This window comes from Sus scrofa, chromosome 3 (assembly GCF_000003025.6).
Source record: "Sus scrofa isolate TJ Tabasco breed Duroc chromosome 3, Sscrofa11.1, whole genome shotgun sequence".
NCBI lineage: Eukaryota > Metazoa > Chordata > Mammalia > Artiodactyla > Suidae > Sus > Sus scrofa.
In genome coordinates, this window is record NC_010445.4 from 53235432 (window position 1) to 53253990 (window position 18559).

Sequence of the window (18559 nt, forward strand, 5' to 3'; positions counted from 1 at the left end):
TTTTCCTTCCTGAGTTGATGCTTGTTTTGAGTGGGACCAGTGGTCAGGGCTCCTTTTAACTCTGCCACTGCCCGTGTCCTGCCCTTGGCCATCCCTCGAGGTCCCCGTGCCATCGGCCTGGGTTCTGATGCTCCAGGACACGCAGCCACAGCCTTCCCCACCCTGGAAGGTGCTCTCGCCTCGCCTGCACCATGCCCGCTATCTGCCGTCTGAAATGCTTCTCAGGATTAACCCCTGCCTTTCTTGCCTTCCCCATTCTTACTTCTTAGGAAAATCAAGATCCAGTTCAGATTTTCCCACCTCCACGAAGCCTCCCCTGGTTCCCTTATACTTTTCCTGCATTTGTATCTCGTTCTGAGTCCTGTCCAGCCAGTGGCTGCTTATTTGCTTACATGTCTGCTGTTTTCGTTTAAACGAGCTTCTTTTTTTTTTTTTTTTGGTTTTTTTTTGTGTTTTTTTTTTTTCTTAGGGTTGCACCTGCGACATATGGAGGTTCCCAGGCTAGGGGTCGAATCGGAGCTGCAGCTGCCGGCCTACACCACAGCCACAGCAATGCTGGATCTGAGCCATGTCTGTGACCTACACCACAGCCCATGGCAACTCCGGCTTCCTGACCCACTGAGAGAAGCGAGGGATGGAACCAGCATTCTCGTGGATACTAGTCAGATTTGTTATCACTGAGCCCCAAAGGGAACTCCCTAAAGAGTTTGTTAAGTGCAGGTCTCTTCCAATAGAGAGAGAGGCTTCATGACTGAGAGCTGTTAGCGTAGAGGGAGTGTGCATGAGTAACAGACTAGAGAAGCAACCAGAAGTAGCTCATGAAGCTTATTCTCACGATTGATGTAGAAATGTCGCCTTTTAAGTTATTACAGCACTGAAGACTTTATTTCAGAATAAATGGAGAGAAATGATAGAAATAATCGTTAATCATCCCCTCCTTTATTTGAAAAGGAAAATGAGTATTTCCTGACACTTGCTGATCATTGTCACTATACCAAATTTTGTTAAGTTGATAAAATCTGGAAAAAAGAAAGGAGCCCTAGTATTTAATGACATTTATTATTTTAAGTTGATATGTCCATCTCTGCTTTGCACTAGCATGCCAGCCTAATGACCTGCCTTTGTTTCTTTTTGTTTCTTTTTTTTTTTTTTTTGGTTTGTGTTTTGGTGAAACCGATGGCATGTGGAAGATCCTGGGCCAGGGATCACCTGCACCACAGCAGTGACAATGCTGCATCTGTAGCCTGCTGAGCCACCAGGGAACTCTCTGGAAACATTTCTGAGCATAGAATACTTGATTATAAAAGGTACCATATTACTTTTTTTTTTTTTTTTTTTTTTCCCGCATCTGCACTTAAGGCATATGGAAGTTACAGGGCTAGGCTTTGAATCAGAGCTGCATTTGAGGTCTGTGCCACAGCCACACCAGATCTGAGCCACATCAGTAACCTGTGCCACAGCTTACGGTAGTACTGGATCGTTAACCCACTGAGCGCAGCCAGGGATGGATGGAATGCTCATCCTCATAGAAATAATGTCAGGTCCTTAACCCACTGAACCACAAAGGGAACTCCTCGTATTTCTTTATAAAGGGTTCCATAGAAATTACTTGTACTCTGTTTTCTAAGATTTAAACAATGGCCACTTGACAGTCTAAATGTTAGGTCTGTTCCTCTACCCCAGATCATGGGTCCTCTTTTGTCCTCCTTTTTTTCATAGCTTATGTCAGAAATGCTGCTTCTGAGCCCAGAATTTGTGTGGATTGAGAAACTTCTAGAACTTTTGCAAATATTTAAGTCGAAATGTTTTATTGGGGAAAGTTTTCATGTTGTTGACTTGGTATTTCAGAATGTTGTCCCTCTTATAACTTGGGAAGTTTTGCTTAAATCTTTATGATAATTATTAGTACATGAGTTGGGTTCTACCTTACTGTGCTGTGCTTCCTCTTTCCTGCTCTGGTTGAAAAGGTAGTTGCATTTCAGCTGCAGGAAAAGCTTTGTACTCTGGCTGTTGCTGCTGCACTCAAGTTTGGGTTCCGCATTAGGGTAAAATCTGTATTTACCCTTTTTTGGGGGGGGGGCTTTTTTAGGGCCATACCCTTGGCATATGGAGGTTCCCAGGCTAGGGGTCAAGTCGGAGCTGCAGCAGCCGGCCTACACCACAGCCACAGCAACGCAGGATCTGAGCTGCGTCTGTGACCTACAACCCAGCTCACAGAAATGCCTGAACCTTAACCCACTGAGCAAGGCCAGGGATCGAACTGGCATCCTCATGGATGCTAGGCTGATTCGTTTCCACTGAGCCATGACAGGAATTCCTACCCTTTCTTTTTTCTTTCTAGTTAAACTTGTAGTCCCTTGGGTTGATATCCAGAAGTTGGAACGGACATCCAACGTCTTCCTGACGGATACCATCCGCATCACCACGCAGAATAAGGAGCGGGATTTCTCCATGTTTCTGAACCTCGATGAGGTGTTCAAGATCATGGAGCAGCTGGCTGATGTGACTCTAAGAAGGCTGCTGGACAACGAGGGCTTTGACCTGGACCCGGATCTTCAGGAGCCGAGCCAGATCACCAAGAGGTAGGACTCTCCGTCCCCAGGGGTCCCTCACCTCACAAGGGACCATAGCCTCTGTGTCACCATCATGGACACGTGCTTTGTTAGCTTTGTACCACAGTTAAATTTCTCTCGTGGCATAGTCCAGATTTTCCTCTGTCCTTACTCATGACAGATAATAATTGGGAGTGATTTCTTCATGACTTTTTTTTTTTGTCTTTTAGGGCCACACCCACAGCATATGGAAGTTCCCAGGCTAGGGGTCGAATCTGAGCTGTAGCTTTCAGCCTACACCACAGCCACAGCAATTGGGGATTTGAGCTGCGTCTGTGACCTACACCACAGCTCACAGCAATGCAGAATCCTTAACCCACTGAGTGAGGCCAGGGATCAAACCTGCGTCCTCATGGATGCTAGTCAGATTCGTTTCTGCTGAGCCACGATGGGAACTCCAATTTATTCATTTCCTTATGCAGTATGCTTTGATTCCTGGATTCAATTTCTCCCTTTTTTCAGATATTATATCAAAATTAATTTGCATAAAAATACATCTTGAAACTATAATACAAGTAGCCACATGATAGAATTCTATGCTGCACAGGGCTTTATTAGTATACATTAAGAAATGTTGTTTTTTTCACATTACATTACTTTGGAGAAGTACAGCTGAATTTACTTTGGTTAATTTTGACAAATTGGAGAACTGTGCCTTACTAATAGTGTAAATCAGCATTCTTTGTTATTGGTTTTCCCCAGATTGATACTGGTCACAGGGACTTAGGAGGTAGTTGCTTGAATTATTTGTCACTTAAAAGAAGTTCGAATTGGGAGTTCCCTTCATAGCTTAGCAGTTAATGAACCCGACTAGGATCCATGAGGATGTGGGTTCGATCCCTGGGCTTGATCAGTGGGTTAAGGATCCAGCGTTGCTATGAGCTGTGGTGTAGGTTGCGACATGGCTCAGATCCCATGTTGCTGTGGCTGTGGTGTAGGCTGTAGCTCCGACTCGACCCCTAGTCTGGGAACCTCCATATGCCATGGGTGCGGCCATAAAGAAAAAAAAAGTTCAGCTTTATTATCTACAATTCAGACTGTGGTGTTTGAGCTTGACTGTGTGATTTCTGGCCCCAAAGTTCAAACTGAATAACCGCAGAGACAGTACCTTTGTAAAAGTGCACCTATGTATCCTTTGAAAAACAAGTTACCCATAAAGTGCTGTCCTGGTGGATGTTTTCGATGTAGTTACAGAATCACCATTACCATCTGAATACTACTAGTCATTAAAAATTTTTTTATTGCAGTAAAATATATATAACACAAAATTTGCCGTCTTAACCATTTTTATATTTCAACCTTTTTAAAAAAGTGAAAGATTCTTTAAATTCTATAATGCTTTAGAGTTTTCAAAAGTATCACACACATGATTTCATCTAATTCCATAATAACCCTTTTTTTAAAATACTTCACTCCTGTTTTACCCCTTCCCCTTCCCTCTCCCCATTGGTGACCACTAGCTTATTCTCTGTGTCTGTGAGTTGGCTTCTTTTTTGTCTTATTCACTAGTTGGTTGTATTTTTTAGTTTCCGCTTATAAGTGATATCATACAGTATTTGTCTTTCTTGGTCTGACTTATTTCACTTAGCAAAATGCCTTTCAAATCCATCCACGTTGCTGCAAATGGCAACATTTCATTCTTTTTTATGGCTGAATAGTATTCTATTGCGCACGTGCGCGTGTGTGTGTGTGTCACATCTTCTTTATCCATTCATCTGTTTTTTTCTATACCTTGGCAGTTGTAGTGCTGCTATGAAGATGGGGGTGCATGTAACCTTTTCAATTTAGTGTTTCCAGTTTTTGTTTTTTGTTTTTTGTTTTTCAGATATATGCTTAGGGGTGAACTTGCTGGGTCATAAGGTAGTTCTCTTTTTAGTTTTTCAGGAATCTTCATACTGTTTTCTGTAGTGGCTGCACCAATTTATATTCCCACCAATTTATATGTACAGGTGTTTCCTTTTCTCCACATCCTCGCCAACATTTGTTATCTGTGTTCTTTTTGATGATGGCCATTCTGACATATGTGAGTGATATCTCATTGTGGTTTTGATTGGCATTTTCCTGATGATGAGCAATCATCTTAACCATTTTTTTTTTTTTTCTGACCTCATCCTGGGTATACAGAGGTTTCCGGGCCAGGGATTGAACCTGTGCCACAGCAGCGACCTGAGCCGTTGCAGTGACAACACCGGATCCTTAACCTGCTGTGCCACAGGGAACTCTTTAACCATTTTTAAGCATATGGTTCAGTGGTATTAAGTACATTCATGGTGTTGTATAACCATTACCACCATCTATCTCTTGGGCTCTTAACATCTTTCAAAACTGCAACTCTGTCCCCATTAAACTCTGACTCCCCACTCCTCCCCCAGCCCCTGGCACCCACCCTTCTACTTTGCGTTTCTACAACTGACCCGTCTCAGCGCCTCATATAAGTGAAATCATAGAACATTTGTTTTTCTTTTGTGACTGGCTTATTTTGCTTAGTCTCATGACCTTAAGATTCATCCACATCGTAGCCTGTGTCAGGATTTCCCTCCCTTTGAAGACCGACTAATATTTCATTGTATGTGTATACTGCATTTTACTTACCTGTTTATCCATCAGTGGACACCAAGTTCCATCTGCTTTTGGCTGCTGTGAACCTGGGTGTGTAAATATTTCTTCAAGATTCTGCTTTCAGTTCTTTTGGACACATGCCCAGAAGTAGAACTGCTAGATCATATGATAATTCTAGCTTAATGTTTTGGGAACCACTAGGCATTACAGTTTTCTAAAATTATTCATGTATTTTAACATTTCTATTATTCCTTTAACACATGTACTGTCTTCTCTGAACATTTAGGGGAATATGTATATTTCTAATAAGTGGTCCCCGAATAGAGTGTCGAGAATTTTCATGTATTCAGAAAGGATTCAAAGACCCCTCCTCTTGTGTGCATACATTTTATCTTTATTTTATTTTATTTTAGGGCTGCATCTGTGGCATATGGAGGTTCCCAGGCTAGGGGTCTAATCGGACCTGTAGCTGCTGGCCTACACCACAGCCACAGCAATGCCATATCCGAGCTGCATCTGCAACCTATACCACAGCTCACAGCAGCACTGGATCCTTAACCCACTGAGCGAGGCCAGGGATCAAACCTGCGTCTTCATGGATGCCAGTCAGATTCTTTTCCACTGAGCCACAACAGGAACTCCCATACATTTTAAATTGTTCATGTATAGTCACAAGTAAGGCAAAAATTAAAACCCAGTGCTCTGATTTGTGGGTAAAATTCCAGTGAATTTCATTTGGTTTTGCATCACATCTGATAATCTGATAATTCCTTTAAGCCGGTAGGAGGTGGGCGCTGCTCGCCATTCTTATTAAAGGGGACACTGAGGCCAGCACTGTCCTTTGGTCTCCTGACCCCCGGTCCCCAGCCCCTCCAGGTACCTTCTGGCCCCAGGCTTCCTATAACTGTCTCCGATTCCATCTTAGGGACCAGAAGACAACCCAATCCAGTGGGAGCCCCTGTTTCCATATTTCTTCAAGTATCTCTATGTAGTTTGATACCTGAGTACTTTTGAAACAAGAGGGAAGGAGACAGGGCACCACCTTAGAAATGCGCTAGCCAGAGTTCGCATCGTGGTGCAACGGAAACGAATCCGACTAGGAACCATAAGGTTGCAGGTTCGATCCCTGGCCTTGCTTAGTGGCTTAAGGATCTGGTGTTGCTGTGAGCCATGGTGTAGGTTGCAGACACAGCTTGGACCTGGCGTTTCTGTGGCTGTGGCTGTGGCCAGCAGCTGTATCTCTGATTAGACTCCTAGCCTGGGGACCTGCATATGCTGCAGGTGCGGCCCTAAAAAAGGCAAAAAAAAAAAAAAGAGAGAGAGAGAGAGATAGCCATTGAGGACACAACATGAACTCACTGAACCCAGCTAGGTCCAGGATGGTGGAAGATTTCACTTCCAGTGGATGGTGAGCCTCATTCTGAGCTAATTGTAACACATTAGCAGCTAAGCGACAGGCCCATAGGCACCATGACAGTTCGCATGCTGACCATAAAAGGGCAAAAAGTGGGCAGTGGCCCAGTTCCAGGAAATCCCCACCCCTCTCCCTAAATAGTTGGAATAATTCTCCCACTCATTAGCCTATGAAATTAGCCAGCCCATAATCACTCACGGTCACATATTTCAGGGTGTTATCTTTCTCTTTGAGACGGATCTCGGTCTGTCCATAGAGTATGTATCTTCCAGGCTGTTCTCCCCTTCTTACAAGGGCTATGCTCTGTCTCAATAAATCTCCTTCTTACCTATCACTTTGCCTCTTGCTGAATTCCTTCTATACTGAGACATAAGAACCTGAACTTCAGTAAGTCCTGAGACCAGGTGTGTGACTTTGATTAAAACACAGTGGGTTCAGAATTCCCTTGTGGCGCAGCAGGTGAAGGATCGGGCATTGTCACTGTAGCTGTTCGGGTCACTGCTGTGGCACAGGTACCATCATCCCTGACCCAGGAACTTCCAAATGCCATAGGTGTGGCCCCAAACAATACAAAACAGTGGGTTCAAGTCCCAATCTGAGTTCTGCGGTTTCACTTTTAGTCCAGCTTACAAAGATCTGTCAGAAAGGAAGAAACACGTCTCAGGTGTGTACACTGTTTCAAGGGCTCCTGTGAGTCACCACTGCAAGTGTGCACTTCTCTCACATGTTTGCATACAGATGTGTGGGTGTGGGAGTCCGAAGCTCGTGGTTTTCGGAAGCTCAGAGCTTATGTGTGCTGGTCAGGCCTGTGACCTTGGGATCTCAGAGGATCCTTCGCACATTTCCCAATGTTCCATCACAGCTCTATGTCCAGATGTGGCTTTTTTTTTTGGTCTTTTTGTCTTTTTCAGGGCCACACCTGCGGCACATGGAGGTTCCCAGGCTAGGGGTCCAATCGGAGCTGTGGCTGCCAGCCTACGCCAGAGCCCCAGCAATGCAGGATCCGAGCTGCATCTGCAACCTACACCCCAGCTCACAGCAATGCTGGATCAACCTACTGAGCAAGGCCAGGGATTGAGCCCATATCCTCATAGATGCTAGCTGGGTTTGTTAGCCATTGAGCCACGACGGGAACTCCCAGATGTGGCATTTTTAATTTGGAATAGAAATGAGGAAAGAAGAAGAAGGTGTGAGGTCTGTAGCCCTTCAGACCTGTTGGGAAAACCACCAAGAAGACTCCTTGGTGCTGGGAGTCTTCCAGAAACAGGTGAATTCCACAGGGCTGTCCCTTCCCGCCCCCTCTGCCCAGCCCTGGAAACTTGCAGCAAGGGGAGCAGAGAAAGTGCAAAAAGGACCCCAGTGATGGCCGGTGGTGGGGCCGCCTGGCCCCTGGGTGCCGTGGGGCCCCTGGACAGATGGCAGAGTCCTGGTCCATGGTGTGTTTTGCTGGTCGCTGTGCTTTGAATGACTTCCTGCAAAAGTGAAAGGCATGCCATTCTTGCCAGCATTCTTCCTGGCCGGTTCTCGCTTGCAGCTTTTCGTCATGGAGACGCAGGCCTGAGGCCATAAACAGGTAATGACTCAGTCCACTTGATATCCTGCCAGGACAGCCCAGGTTGAAAGCAGAGGAAAACAGCCTCTCTGTGCCGAGGGCACAGTCACAAGGGCTGATTGCCCCCTTTTGTGGAGGTATTTTTACTTTTCTTCCCAGATAACAGCTTTAGGAAGGTGCCCTTGTGGTCTGATTATGGACTAGTTATGACTGCCACATCGCTCCTTTCCCCGGGGACTTAGGGGTGCAGAGTGAGGCCAGACTTCTTGGAGGGAGCAGGGAGGATGGAATGGGGCACTGTCACCCTGATCCAGCAGTCTGCCGAAGACTGGCAGGGCTCCCCAGAGGATGGCCTGGACCAGTGTCCATTGCAGCTACAAAATCCGGGAAGGGGGAGCTCCCGTCATGGCTCAGTGGGTTAAGAACCTGCCTGGTATCCTTGAGGAAGTGGGTTTGATCCCTGGCCTCATCAGGTTAGGGATCTGGTGTTGCCCTGAGCTGTGGCGTAGGTCACAGATGCAGCTTGGATGCTGCGTTGCTGTGGTGTAGGCCAGCGGCTGTAGCTCCAATTTGACCCCTAGCCTGGGAACCTCCATATGCTGTGAGTGTGGCCCCAAAAATGAAAAAAAAGTATCGGGGAGGGCAGGGGGGGCCAAGGCCTGGGGCGGGGGGTTGGGGGCTTCCTGGAGGGAAAATGGAGGGAAGGAACAAGGGGAAAGAAAGGCCTTGACACTTCAACCCGAAAATACCGATTCTGAAGTTGGGAGAGATGGAGTGAGAGTATATAGCCTTCGGTTTTAGTGGGGCACCATTAGAGAGGTAATGGGCTTCACTGAGTTGAAATTACATGATATCCTCATTAGAATTTATTTCCACTGGCTGGGAACGCTCACTTAATGTGGTGCATAAACAGGCTCTGTTTCCCCTCTGGTCAGTATCTGACCGTGTGCCGGGGCTGATGACCTCGAGTGACCCCCCGTGGTCTGGCTGACTCTCCACTGTCCCGGCTGGCTTTGCAGAACTTCTGGGGCCTCTCCCTGCCCAGATTCACCTCCTTTTCTGCTTTTCTCCTTGCACCTTCATAGGCTCCGGGATGTGATATTCTCGACTTTGCCTCCTGATTCCAGCTCAGAGTCCTCCTGGCCTTGTATAGCCCCGAGGAGCTAGCCCATCGACCATGGGAGGCCCACATCTCCGTCTTGGCAGGGCCCCCACTGCTTCAGGCCTGGTGGGGGTGCCACCTGTCTCTGGGGAAGGACGGAGAGCAGAGGATGGAGGCGGGAGCCTTTGCTCGGGTGGAAGAGCCTCTGAGATGCCCAGGGTTGTTGAGTGCTGGTCTGTCGGGGTCCTGGAGATGGATTTTCAAAGGAGACGGGGGACTGCCAGCTGAGCCCGCCTTCACACCACACCCCTTGTCTGCGGCCCGGGCTGGCCTCATGTCCCTAGAGGTCCTGGGCTGCTGCACATTCTGCGTAAGATGCCGCGTGGCAGCGTCATCCTTCATTTCCTTAGTACTCCTGGGGGGTCACAGGGGAAAGAGGTTTGTGTAAACACACTTCTGAGGAAGGCAGTGCTCTATGCATACGTGGGCGGACGCTGATGCCCTCTGAGTGTGAGGTCGTGACCCAGGCCTGGTTATCTGTATGTAGGAAAAGTGGAGGTATTTACTGAGCATTGGAGGGTCAGAAAGGCCAGTGGTGATCAGTGGAATTGTCTCTGATGTTGTTCCCAGAGAGCAGGTGACATGTAATATATTTAGCATCAAAACAACCTGTTGCTGGGAAACAGACGTCAATGCTGGGGGTGGGGGGTGGGGCTCCCAAGGGGCTTGTGTGTCCTCTCAAGTCTTCAAATCTTCATCTCAGTTTCCTTAGAACATGAAGCATCGTTTATGACTCATATTTAAAGGCAGAATTGGTTAATTTTTTAATATTTTTTTTTATTTTTAGGGCCACACCCGCGACATATGGAGGTTCCCAGGCTAGGAGTCTAATTGGAACTCCAGCTGCCAGCCTATGCCACAGGCACAGTAATGCCAGATCCGAGCTGAGTCTGCAGCCTACACCACAGCTCATGGCAACTCCGGATCCTTAACCCACTGAGCGAGGCTAGGGATCGAACCTGCATCCTCATGGATCCTAGTCAGGTTCGTTAACCGCTGAGCTACAAAGAGAGCTCCTAAAGGCAGGATTGGAAGAGAGCATTCTGTAGGAGGCAGGAAGGTAATTTAGGAAAGTGCCACGTGCTGCTTTTCTTTTTGGTGACCTGAGGTCACAGGTCTGGCTGCTGAGTGTGGGAAAGACAGCCCTCCACAGTGAAGGGAGAACGGCCCAGAAAGGAGAATGGAGACTTGGTGGCTCACCCCAGCTGCACCGAAGCCACAGGGCAGGGGGTGGCGCCGAGCTGGCAGCCGAGGCAGCAGGTGCCCTGAACAGAAAATTGTTCTTCATCTGCCTCATATAACTCCACGCCTGATTCTTAATTTGAAGGGTTTGGGCATAACGTAAATAGAAGTCCTCCCACCCGCCCTGCAGCTCCACCCAAGCTGCTATGATGGTGTTACTTGCCACCTCGGCTTCACTACCGTCTCCCCTGGTGACAAGGAAGGACAGGACAACAGCTCGATTAAGCAGTGGCTGGAGCCACACCTGTGAGATGTACACAGGGAGAAAGGCTGGCCTTGCTGCCATGAAGCCAGTGTGGCTGCATCCTTGGGGGACGAGGATATAAGTTTTGCAGTGGACATGTGTTGTGTATAGTCAGCTCTTGGAGGAGGGGGGACCTTGAGGGGCTTCTGTTGTCACAGAGCGTGGACTTCTCAGGCACTCACCGTGCTTTCCCGTGTTCTCCCAGCTCCTCTCTGGCAGGCGCTCAGGGTCCTTAGGAAACAGCCGTCCACGTTGTGTCAGGTATTAAAGGGACTGCAGCTCTGGACCACAGTGACTGGATCCACTTTGATGTGTGGCATTTGTATACTTTATCTCTCTATGCCCAGAGGGCTTTCTGGACATGCCTGTATCTTCTCTTCGTGTCACATCTCTGTGTGATACCTCCTGGGAAAACATTTGTGTGATGGTGTGAAACGAGAGCTGGATTGGGAAGGAGCACCAGGATGGCAGGGCATCTGTGTGGGGAGGTGGTGTGGCCTCAGTGAGGTGAGGTCCCTTCACAGAGGCTCAGCCCAGAACGTGTCTGAAAGATCACCTGGGCTGTGGTGCAGTCTCAGGTGGAGAGGTTGACACCTTACATTTACCCAACATTTGAAAAGCTGTTCTTTTTTGTTTTTTTTTGGTGGGGGGGGGGGCTTTTTTTTTTTGTCTTTTTGTCCTTTTAGGGCCACACCCGAGGCATATGGAGGTTCCCAGGCTAGGGGTTGAATCGGAGCTGTTGCTGCTGGCCTACGTCACAGCCACAGCAACACAGGATCCGAGCCATGTCTGCAACCTCCACCACAACTCACAGCAATGCTGGATCCTTAACCCACTGAGCAAGGCCAGGGATCGAACCCACAACCTCATGGTTCCTAGTCGGATTCGTTAACCACTGAGCCACGATGGGAACTCCTGTTCTTTTCCTCAAAGAAAAGAGCATATCTGTTCTTAAAGCTAATGTGTGGTCAGGTCAAAAACTTAAGTAGATCAAAGTGGAAAGCAGAAGTTCCCTAATGGTGCAGCAGGTTAAAGATCCCGCGTCATCCCTACTGCAGCCTGGGTCACTGGCATGGAACTTCGACATGCATCATCAGGGAAATGTAAATCAGAACCACAGTGACAGAGCGGCAAGCAGAAAGCCCACTGGGCAGAGCTAACCACTATTAGCATGCTAGGGAAGGTCTTTCTACACATCACTTTCTCCTAATTTTATAGAATTTATATAAATGGGATCATATATAGAATTTCTATAAATAGGATCATATATAAATTTTATAGAATTTATATAAATGGGTAGATGCTATTTCTAACCTGTTTTTTGGTTTTTGGTTTTTTTTTTTTTTTTTTTTTTTGGTTTTTTATGGCCACACCTGTGGCATATGGAAGTTCCCAGGCTGGGCATCAAATGAGAGCTATAGCTGCCAGCCTATACCACAGCCACAGTAATGCGGGATTCAAGCCACTTCTGTGACCTATACCACAGCACATGGCAACCCTGGATCCTCAACCCATTAAGCAACGCCAGGGATCAAACCCGCATCCTCATAGATACTATGAGGCAGTCAGGTTCATTACTGCTGCGTCACAGTGGAGACTCCCTCACCTACTTTTTTTTTTTTCCTTTTTTTTGGTCAGGTCCACAGCATGGGTAAGTTCCCAGCCCAGGGCTTGAACTTGTGCCACAGCAGTGCCAGTGCCAGGTCCTTAACCCACTGAGCCACCAGAGAACTCCTCTAACCTGCTTTTTCTCTTTGCAGTATTGATTTTATATTCACAAGGATGCCCTGAAGCAGGATGTGTAGGTATTAATTCCATTTTACAGCTGTCAGTGGGAAATAGCAAGTCCTGTCCAGGCGCACAGTTAGTAAGGCAGCCATGAGTTGCTCTTTCTGACTCTAAGCAGAGTCTCATCCTAGCAGATAAATCTCAAACTCTTATTGCATGTGACAAAGACACGTTTTCATCTCTGTTCATTGGAGTTTCCCATCTGCTAAAATGGGAAACTTTTTTTTTTTTTTTAAGCTTCTGTTTCTCACTTTAATTACTGAAATCTCTAACAATAGCAAAACTGTCGCACAGGACAGTAAATGTATACAGTAATTCAATCATCAAACTTCTTGGAAAGAACACATTTAGCAGTCTGGGATAATGCAGAGTGTAGGGGGAGAAAACGTGATTCGACACCTGTACTTACTGTCATTTTACAGACATCGTGTTACTGTTAGACCAAGGCACAGAACGTTTAGTGCATAAACCTGTTTCTTTTGTAAGATCGAGCATTTTTATTGTAGTCTTTTATCTCACTTTGGACCACTGGTACCCAGTACTCTATCCCACTGTAGACTGTTTAACGTAACACAATCAAAAATGATTTCTGACCAAATTTATGGGGGACATAAAGGTTTATAACATCGAAGTGTCTGCATAACCAAACGTACAGTAATAAAGATGAAAATGCCTCCAATTTCTTCTAGAAAATAGTACTTCATAAGCTTGCTGCATCTTTAATGCCTTTACTATTGCATGACAACAAATAGTTGATAGAAAAAAAGAACTGTATACTTGAATTATGATAGCTCATCCATCACAGATTAACCTCAAAATGAAGTTTCTACAGAAACAGGAACAGAAACAGGAGTTCTGTGTGATATAAATCCATTGGTATTTGGAAGTGTTGTGATTTGGCTATCTTTTTGCTTCATTGGGTTTGAGAGTCAAGAATCAGGGTCCCCTGGGAGGGTCTCGCCCCACTCACCACCATTGTCCATTGTCAACACTCATGTGATTGATGGGGCTTTTTTCTGGGGTCCTTTACTTGGACTCTTGGATAATGCTAATGTTTATTGAGCATTTATTTATATCAGGCACAGATCTAAACTTTTTAATAGCTCTTTGGAGTTATAATTCGTTCACCAGACACTTGGATACCTAAGGATACCATTCCGAGGTTTTCAGGATGTTCAGAATTGTTCCATCATCACACGGTCAGTTTTAGAACATCTTCATCACCCTGGGAAGAAAGTGCATTCTCACGCACCACTCATCCCTCTCTCCGAGCCCTGAGCCATCACTGATCCATGTCTTGTCTCTGTAGATTTGCCTGTTCTGGAAGTTGCACAGTGGTGGAGTCAGGCAGTGCGTAGTCTTCTGTATTGGGCTTCTTTGACTTAGGATGCTTGTCACGGTTCATCTAGGCTGTAGCACCAGTCTGTACGTCACTCCTTTTTCTGGCTGAATGATGCTCCCCTGGACAGACATGTCACATGGTGTTCATCCCTTTATCAAAGGATGGACATTTGTGTTGTTTCCTGGTTTTGACCATTTCAAGTAATGCTGCTGTGAATGTGTGTGTACATGTTTTCCAGTGGATGTGTGTTTTCAGTTCTCTTGGGTAAATACTCAGGATCAGAGTCATGTGTAACTTCAGTGTTTAACCTTTTGAGGAAATGCGAGGCTGTTTTCCCAAGTGGCCATACATTTTCCATCGCCGACAGCCAGGTGTGAAGGTACCAGTTTCTCTGTGTCTTCGCCATCACTTGTTATTAGGTGACTTTTGATGCTAGATTCTTACACATTTGTTTTGTGATAATTCTCAGTGTTGCTTGAACCAGGAAGAGGGCTCACATTGGTGTGTTGAGTTCTCTGCCTCACCTCTGTGCGGGATGAAAAAATTCTGCTTTCGGTTCTTACTCCAGAGGCTGCCGATGTGCGAAAACTGGGGCCCAACCCCTTTCTGTGTCCCCTTCAGTATCAGGTTGTGCGGGGGGGTGCAAGGATTTTCCTCCATTACCTTGCAGCTGCAGTCACTGTGCCTGTCTCTCCCTCCTCCCTCCCTCCTTCCTAGGGTCCTGGAGGCCCGGGCGCAGAACGAGTTCTTCCGGGCCTTCTTCAGGCTGCCGCGGCGGGAGAAGCTGCATGCCGTCCTGGACTGTTCCCTCTGGACACCCTTCAGTCGCTGTCACACTGCCGGGCGGATGTTTGCCTCTGACAGTTACATCTGCTTTGCAAGCAAGGAAGACGGCTGCTGCAAAGTCATACTCCCACTCCGAGAGGTAGACGCTGCCCCCATCCTGTCCCTGGGCCCTTAGTTGCCATGATGCGGATGCAGGAAGGATGCTGGCTGAGGCTGGGTGGGTCTCGAGGGAGGCCTGGCCTTCAGCGGACCACGGGACAGTGCTTTTTCTCTTGTTGCGGGGACAGTGGGAAAGGTGCACACAAGTGAATGATGAGAGGCACTCCAGCCTCTGCATTATTGATAAGGCTATTATTAAAAAGTACCTGACTAGCAAGGAGAGATTTTCCAGCAGCCCTGAGAAATGACTCCTCCCCTTTCACCCACAAAAAACAGGGGGGAAAAGGTGACCTACAAAAAAGCATCACCTTTTGAAAAGAAATGTCAAAAACCCTCCTGGAACTTAAGGTAAAAATGGTTTTAAAAAAAATGCTTCCCTTCCAATTATAAAATGCCACAATTCTCTTCTTAGAAATGGAGCCCGTTTCTAGATCTGATATGGTCAGTCCTGTGGTTTCAGGGCATGTCTGCTGCGACATGATCCACCGCTCTGTCACATGTTGAGACTTCCAGATTCTTGCCGTTAGAACATACGGACTAAGCACTATTCAGAAAAACAACATTTTTCATTCATGTGATTGAGCTCCATTTTTCTGCAGTAGAAGTCTTCATTTTCCAAGTCTTCTTACTTATGAGTGGTGCAAGAAGTCCTGGAGTTGCTTATATAATTTTTTTTTTGATAGTGGTATTACATACACAACATTTACAATTTCCACCATTTTCAAGTGTTATAGTTCAATGGCATGAAGTACATTCACAATGTTGTACACCCATCACTGGAATTTTTTCGCCCCCCCTTGCTCCAAACTGAAATTCTGTCCACATTAAACACTAGCTCCCTATCCCCCTCCCCCAGCCCCTGGCATCCCCTTACTCTCCTTTCAGTCTCTGTGAATCCGATTCCTTTAGGTCCCTCATGTAAGTGAAGTCCTACAGTATTTGCCCTCTTGTGGCTGGCTTCTTTCACTAAGCATAACATCCTCCAGGTGAATCGTTACTGTAGCACCTGTCAGAATAGCATTCCCTCTCAGGGCTGAATAATATTCCCTTGTAGGTATAGACCTTGTTGTGTTCATCCATCATCCATCAGGAGACACTTGGATTACTGCCCCTTGGGCTGTTGTGAATATGCTCCATACTTTCTGATGCTGTACCAGTTCCTTACTGTCGTTCCTGGGTTTTGCCTCCTGTCTTGGAATAGTTTCTGAACCTGCAGTTAAATGCCTGCCTCTCTCCTCTCTGGCTGTGCCTTTGAGCGTGTGGTTTCTCGCCAAGGTGGTGAGCATTGAGAAGATGGAGGACACGAGTCTGCTGCCCAGCCCCATCATCATCAGTGTCAGGAGCAAGATGGCCTTTCAGTTCATCGAGCTACGGGATCGAGACAGCCTGGTGGAGAGTCTGCTGGTGCGGCTGAAGCAGGTGCACGCGGACCACCCCGTGCGCTACGACACCTCTCGGGATGAAGATGTGGTATGATCCTTGGAAACGGTGGGATTCCAGACATTGAAAACCCCCTTTTCAGCAGCTCTAGGGCAAGGGTCTCTAAAGGGAAGAGCCCATAATGCTGATCCACTTGGGTCCAAGAACAGTCCATTAGCCATGACCGGGCATGATGTGACAGAGAGTCGGGTGTCATTTCAGATGCCCCAGGTGTGCTGAGAGGGTATGGCAGGGTCAGAGGGTTGGTGGGGGTCTCGCCCACAGGACGGAGAGGCTAATGGGTTAGAGGGGTTGACAGGCCACTCCCTCCTAGGTTGGAAGGTGTGATGGGGAAACAGCCCACAGGTGAGTGGACTCTGCTTCCCTGCTTAGAGGGGTCAGCGCCCCCTTCCCATCCCCCCCTGAGGTTGGAGGGATGGTGTTATTTGGGGGCAGATGTAAGTTGCTGGAAGAAAAGCTTCATGGCCTTTAAGGTTGGACAGCTGCAAAAATAGACCTGGATCTGCTGGGACCTGGTTCCCTACTCTTTCACACCCTCTTCCCCCCTTTTGAGACCTGTTCTCGCTGGAGTATTGACAGGAGGGCAGGAAAGGAAGTCTCTCAGTATTCAGAGCTCTTTTCTGGAGATGGTCATTCTCGATTCCAGGACCTGGGGGCACTTTCCTGGCCCCCACTTAGGGCCATGCTCTGTGCCATGAGCAGCCTCACCAGGAGAGGCACCCAGGACCAGATTCCTACCTGGGGAATCACACCTGTGGGTTTAATGTTAGTCTGTTTTTCCCACAAGTTCTTAACAGAAAGCCATGGACACTCACACTTGCAAAGGCAACACCAAGACGGTATTGTACCTAAAGCACTGACTTTTCTCTCTCTCTCTCTTGTTTGTCCCCCTGTAGACTTCCCCTGTGTTTTATTCAGCAAACATGTGCAGCGACCACAGGTTTGGGGGTCTTGAAACGCTGTCTTCACAAAATAACGAGGAAAGGGAGAAAGAGACGAACCCGCGGCTGCACCCTGAGGCCCTGGTTGCTGCCTTCCGGCAGTCAGGCAGCCAGAGCCCTGACTCGAGATTGGTGGGTGACTGGGTTCTGTCCTCACCGTGCACACGTGGTCGTGGTCGGGGAAGGTGGTGGGGGTGCGGCTTCCCCCAGACGGGGGCGTGGCTTCCCCCAGACGGGGGCGTGGCTTCCCGTGAGGGTGGAGGTGTGGCTTCCCACAGTGGTGGGCGTGGCACAGGTTACCAGGCAACCGTGGGTGCGAGGGATGGCCCTCTTTATCTCCCTTTTTTCCTCAATGGCTAAAAGCAGAAATGAACAGCAGAAAAGGGAAATTCCTGGTGGCACAGCAGCTTAAGGTTCCCGAGTTGCTGCTGCTGTGGCTTAGGTCGCACCTGTGCAGCCGGTTCAGTTTTTGGTCCAGGAACGTCCACATGCCCAAGTGCGACAAAAAATAAATAAGAATAAATAAAGAACACATAGGCAAGAATCAAAAAGAGTAAAATGTTAAAAACAAAACAGGACAAAAACAAAAGCAGGTCAGCGGTGCCCGTTTGCTGAGCGCCCCGGGTGGATGGAAGATGTGGTAGGATGATTGCCGGCAGTGGCTGTCCACTCCCATTGTCCCCTCAGGTGGCACCGTCAGTGCTGGCCTTTGTGGGGGTTTTGGGTGCTGAACAAGTCTGTCTCCTTTTATCCAGTGGTGTCTGTGTGGCTCCTTGGTACAGAATTTGTTTTCTGGCCCCTGGCTGTCTTTTAGTTTTACTGAACTAAGGATTCTTTTGTTGCAGTCACTGACAGTTGCCTCTCTGTAGGGAGAGTCCTAGGGCGATGCATGAATGTGAATAGACTAGAAATCTGCTCTGAGATGGCCCCCTGACTGGAGGGATGCTGTGTTGGGACCAGGAGTACCAGGGTGGCTGTGAACATTACTGCTGCACCTTGGCCCCTTAACGGCATGTGTATCATGGATTGTTAGCTTTCTGAGTGCTTTACAGAGATGCTCAATGAATGCTTGTTGACTAAACACCTAAGAATATTGACCATATGTGTCAACATCTCCCATCACTGGAGAATACAGATCATGACAAGCATATAGAAACATCTGTTTAAAAGGCACTAAAAATCTCTGCCATCTAGGAAGTTTAAAGGTTTTAAAAATCCATAATTTTAAAGGCTTTTCTGTGGCCTAGAGAAATCTGCTGATGAGAACAATGTCATTTTGTCAGATTTTGGTTTTTCCTCCTGCTGTCAGGAAGTTCAA

General features: G+C 47.3%; 1 protein-coding gene across 2 annotated transcripts in view; it reads left to right on the forward strand.

The window, feature by feature from the left end:
* The window catches only part of TBC1D8 (TBC1 domain family member 8), a 140191-nt gene that overhangs the window by 86373 nt on the left and 35259 nt on the right, over positions 1-18559 (forward strand). For both annotated transcript variants that reach the window (XM_021087166.1, XM_021087165.1), the window contains exons 5-8: positions 2342-2582; positions 14633-14840; positions 16136-16330; positions 17197-17373. In XM_021087166.1, coding sequence (XP_020942825.1) covers positions 2342-2582; positions 14633-14840; positions 16136-16330; positions 17197-17373 — 821 coding nt within the window. The remainder of the gene's footprint in view (positions 1-2341; positions 2583-14632; positions 14841-16135; positions 16331-17196; positions 17374-18559) is intronic.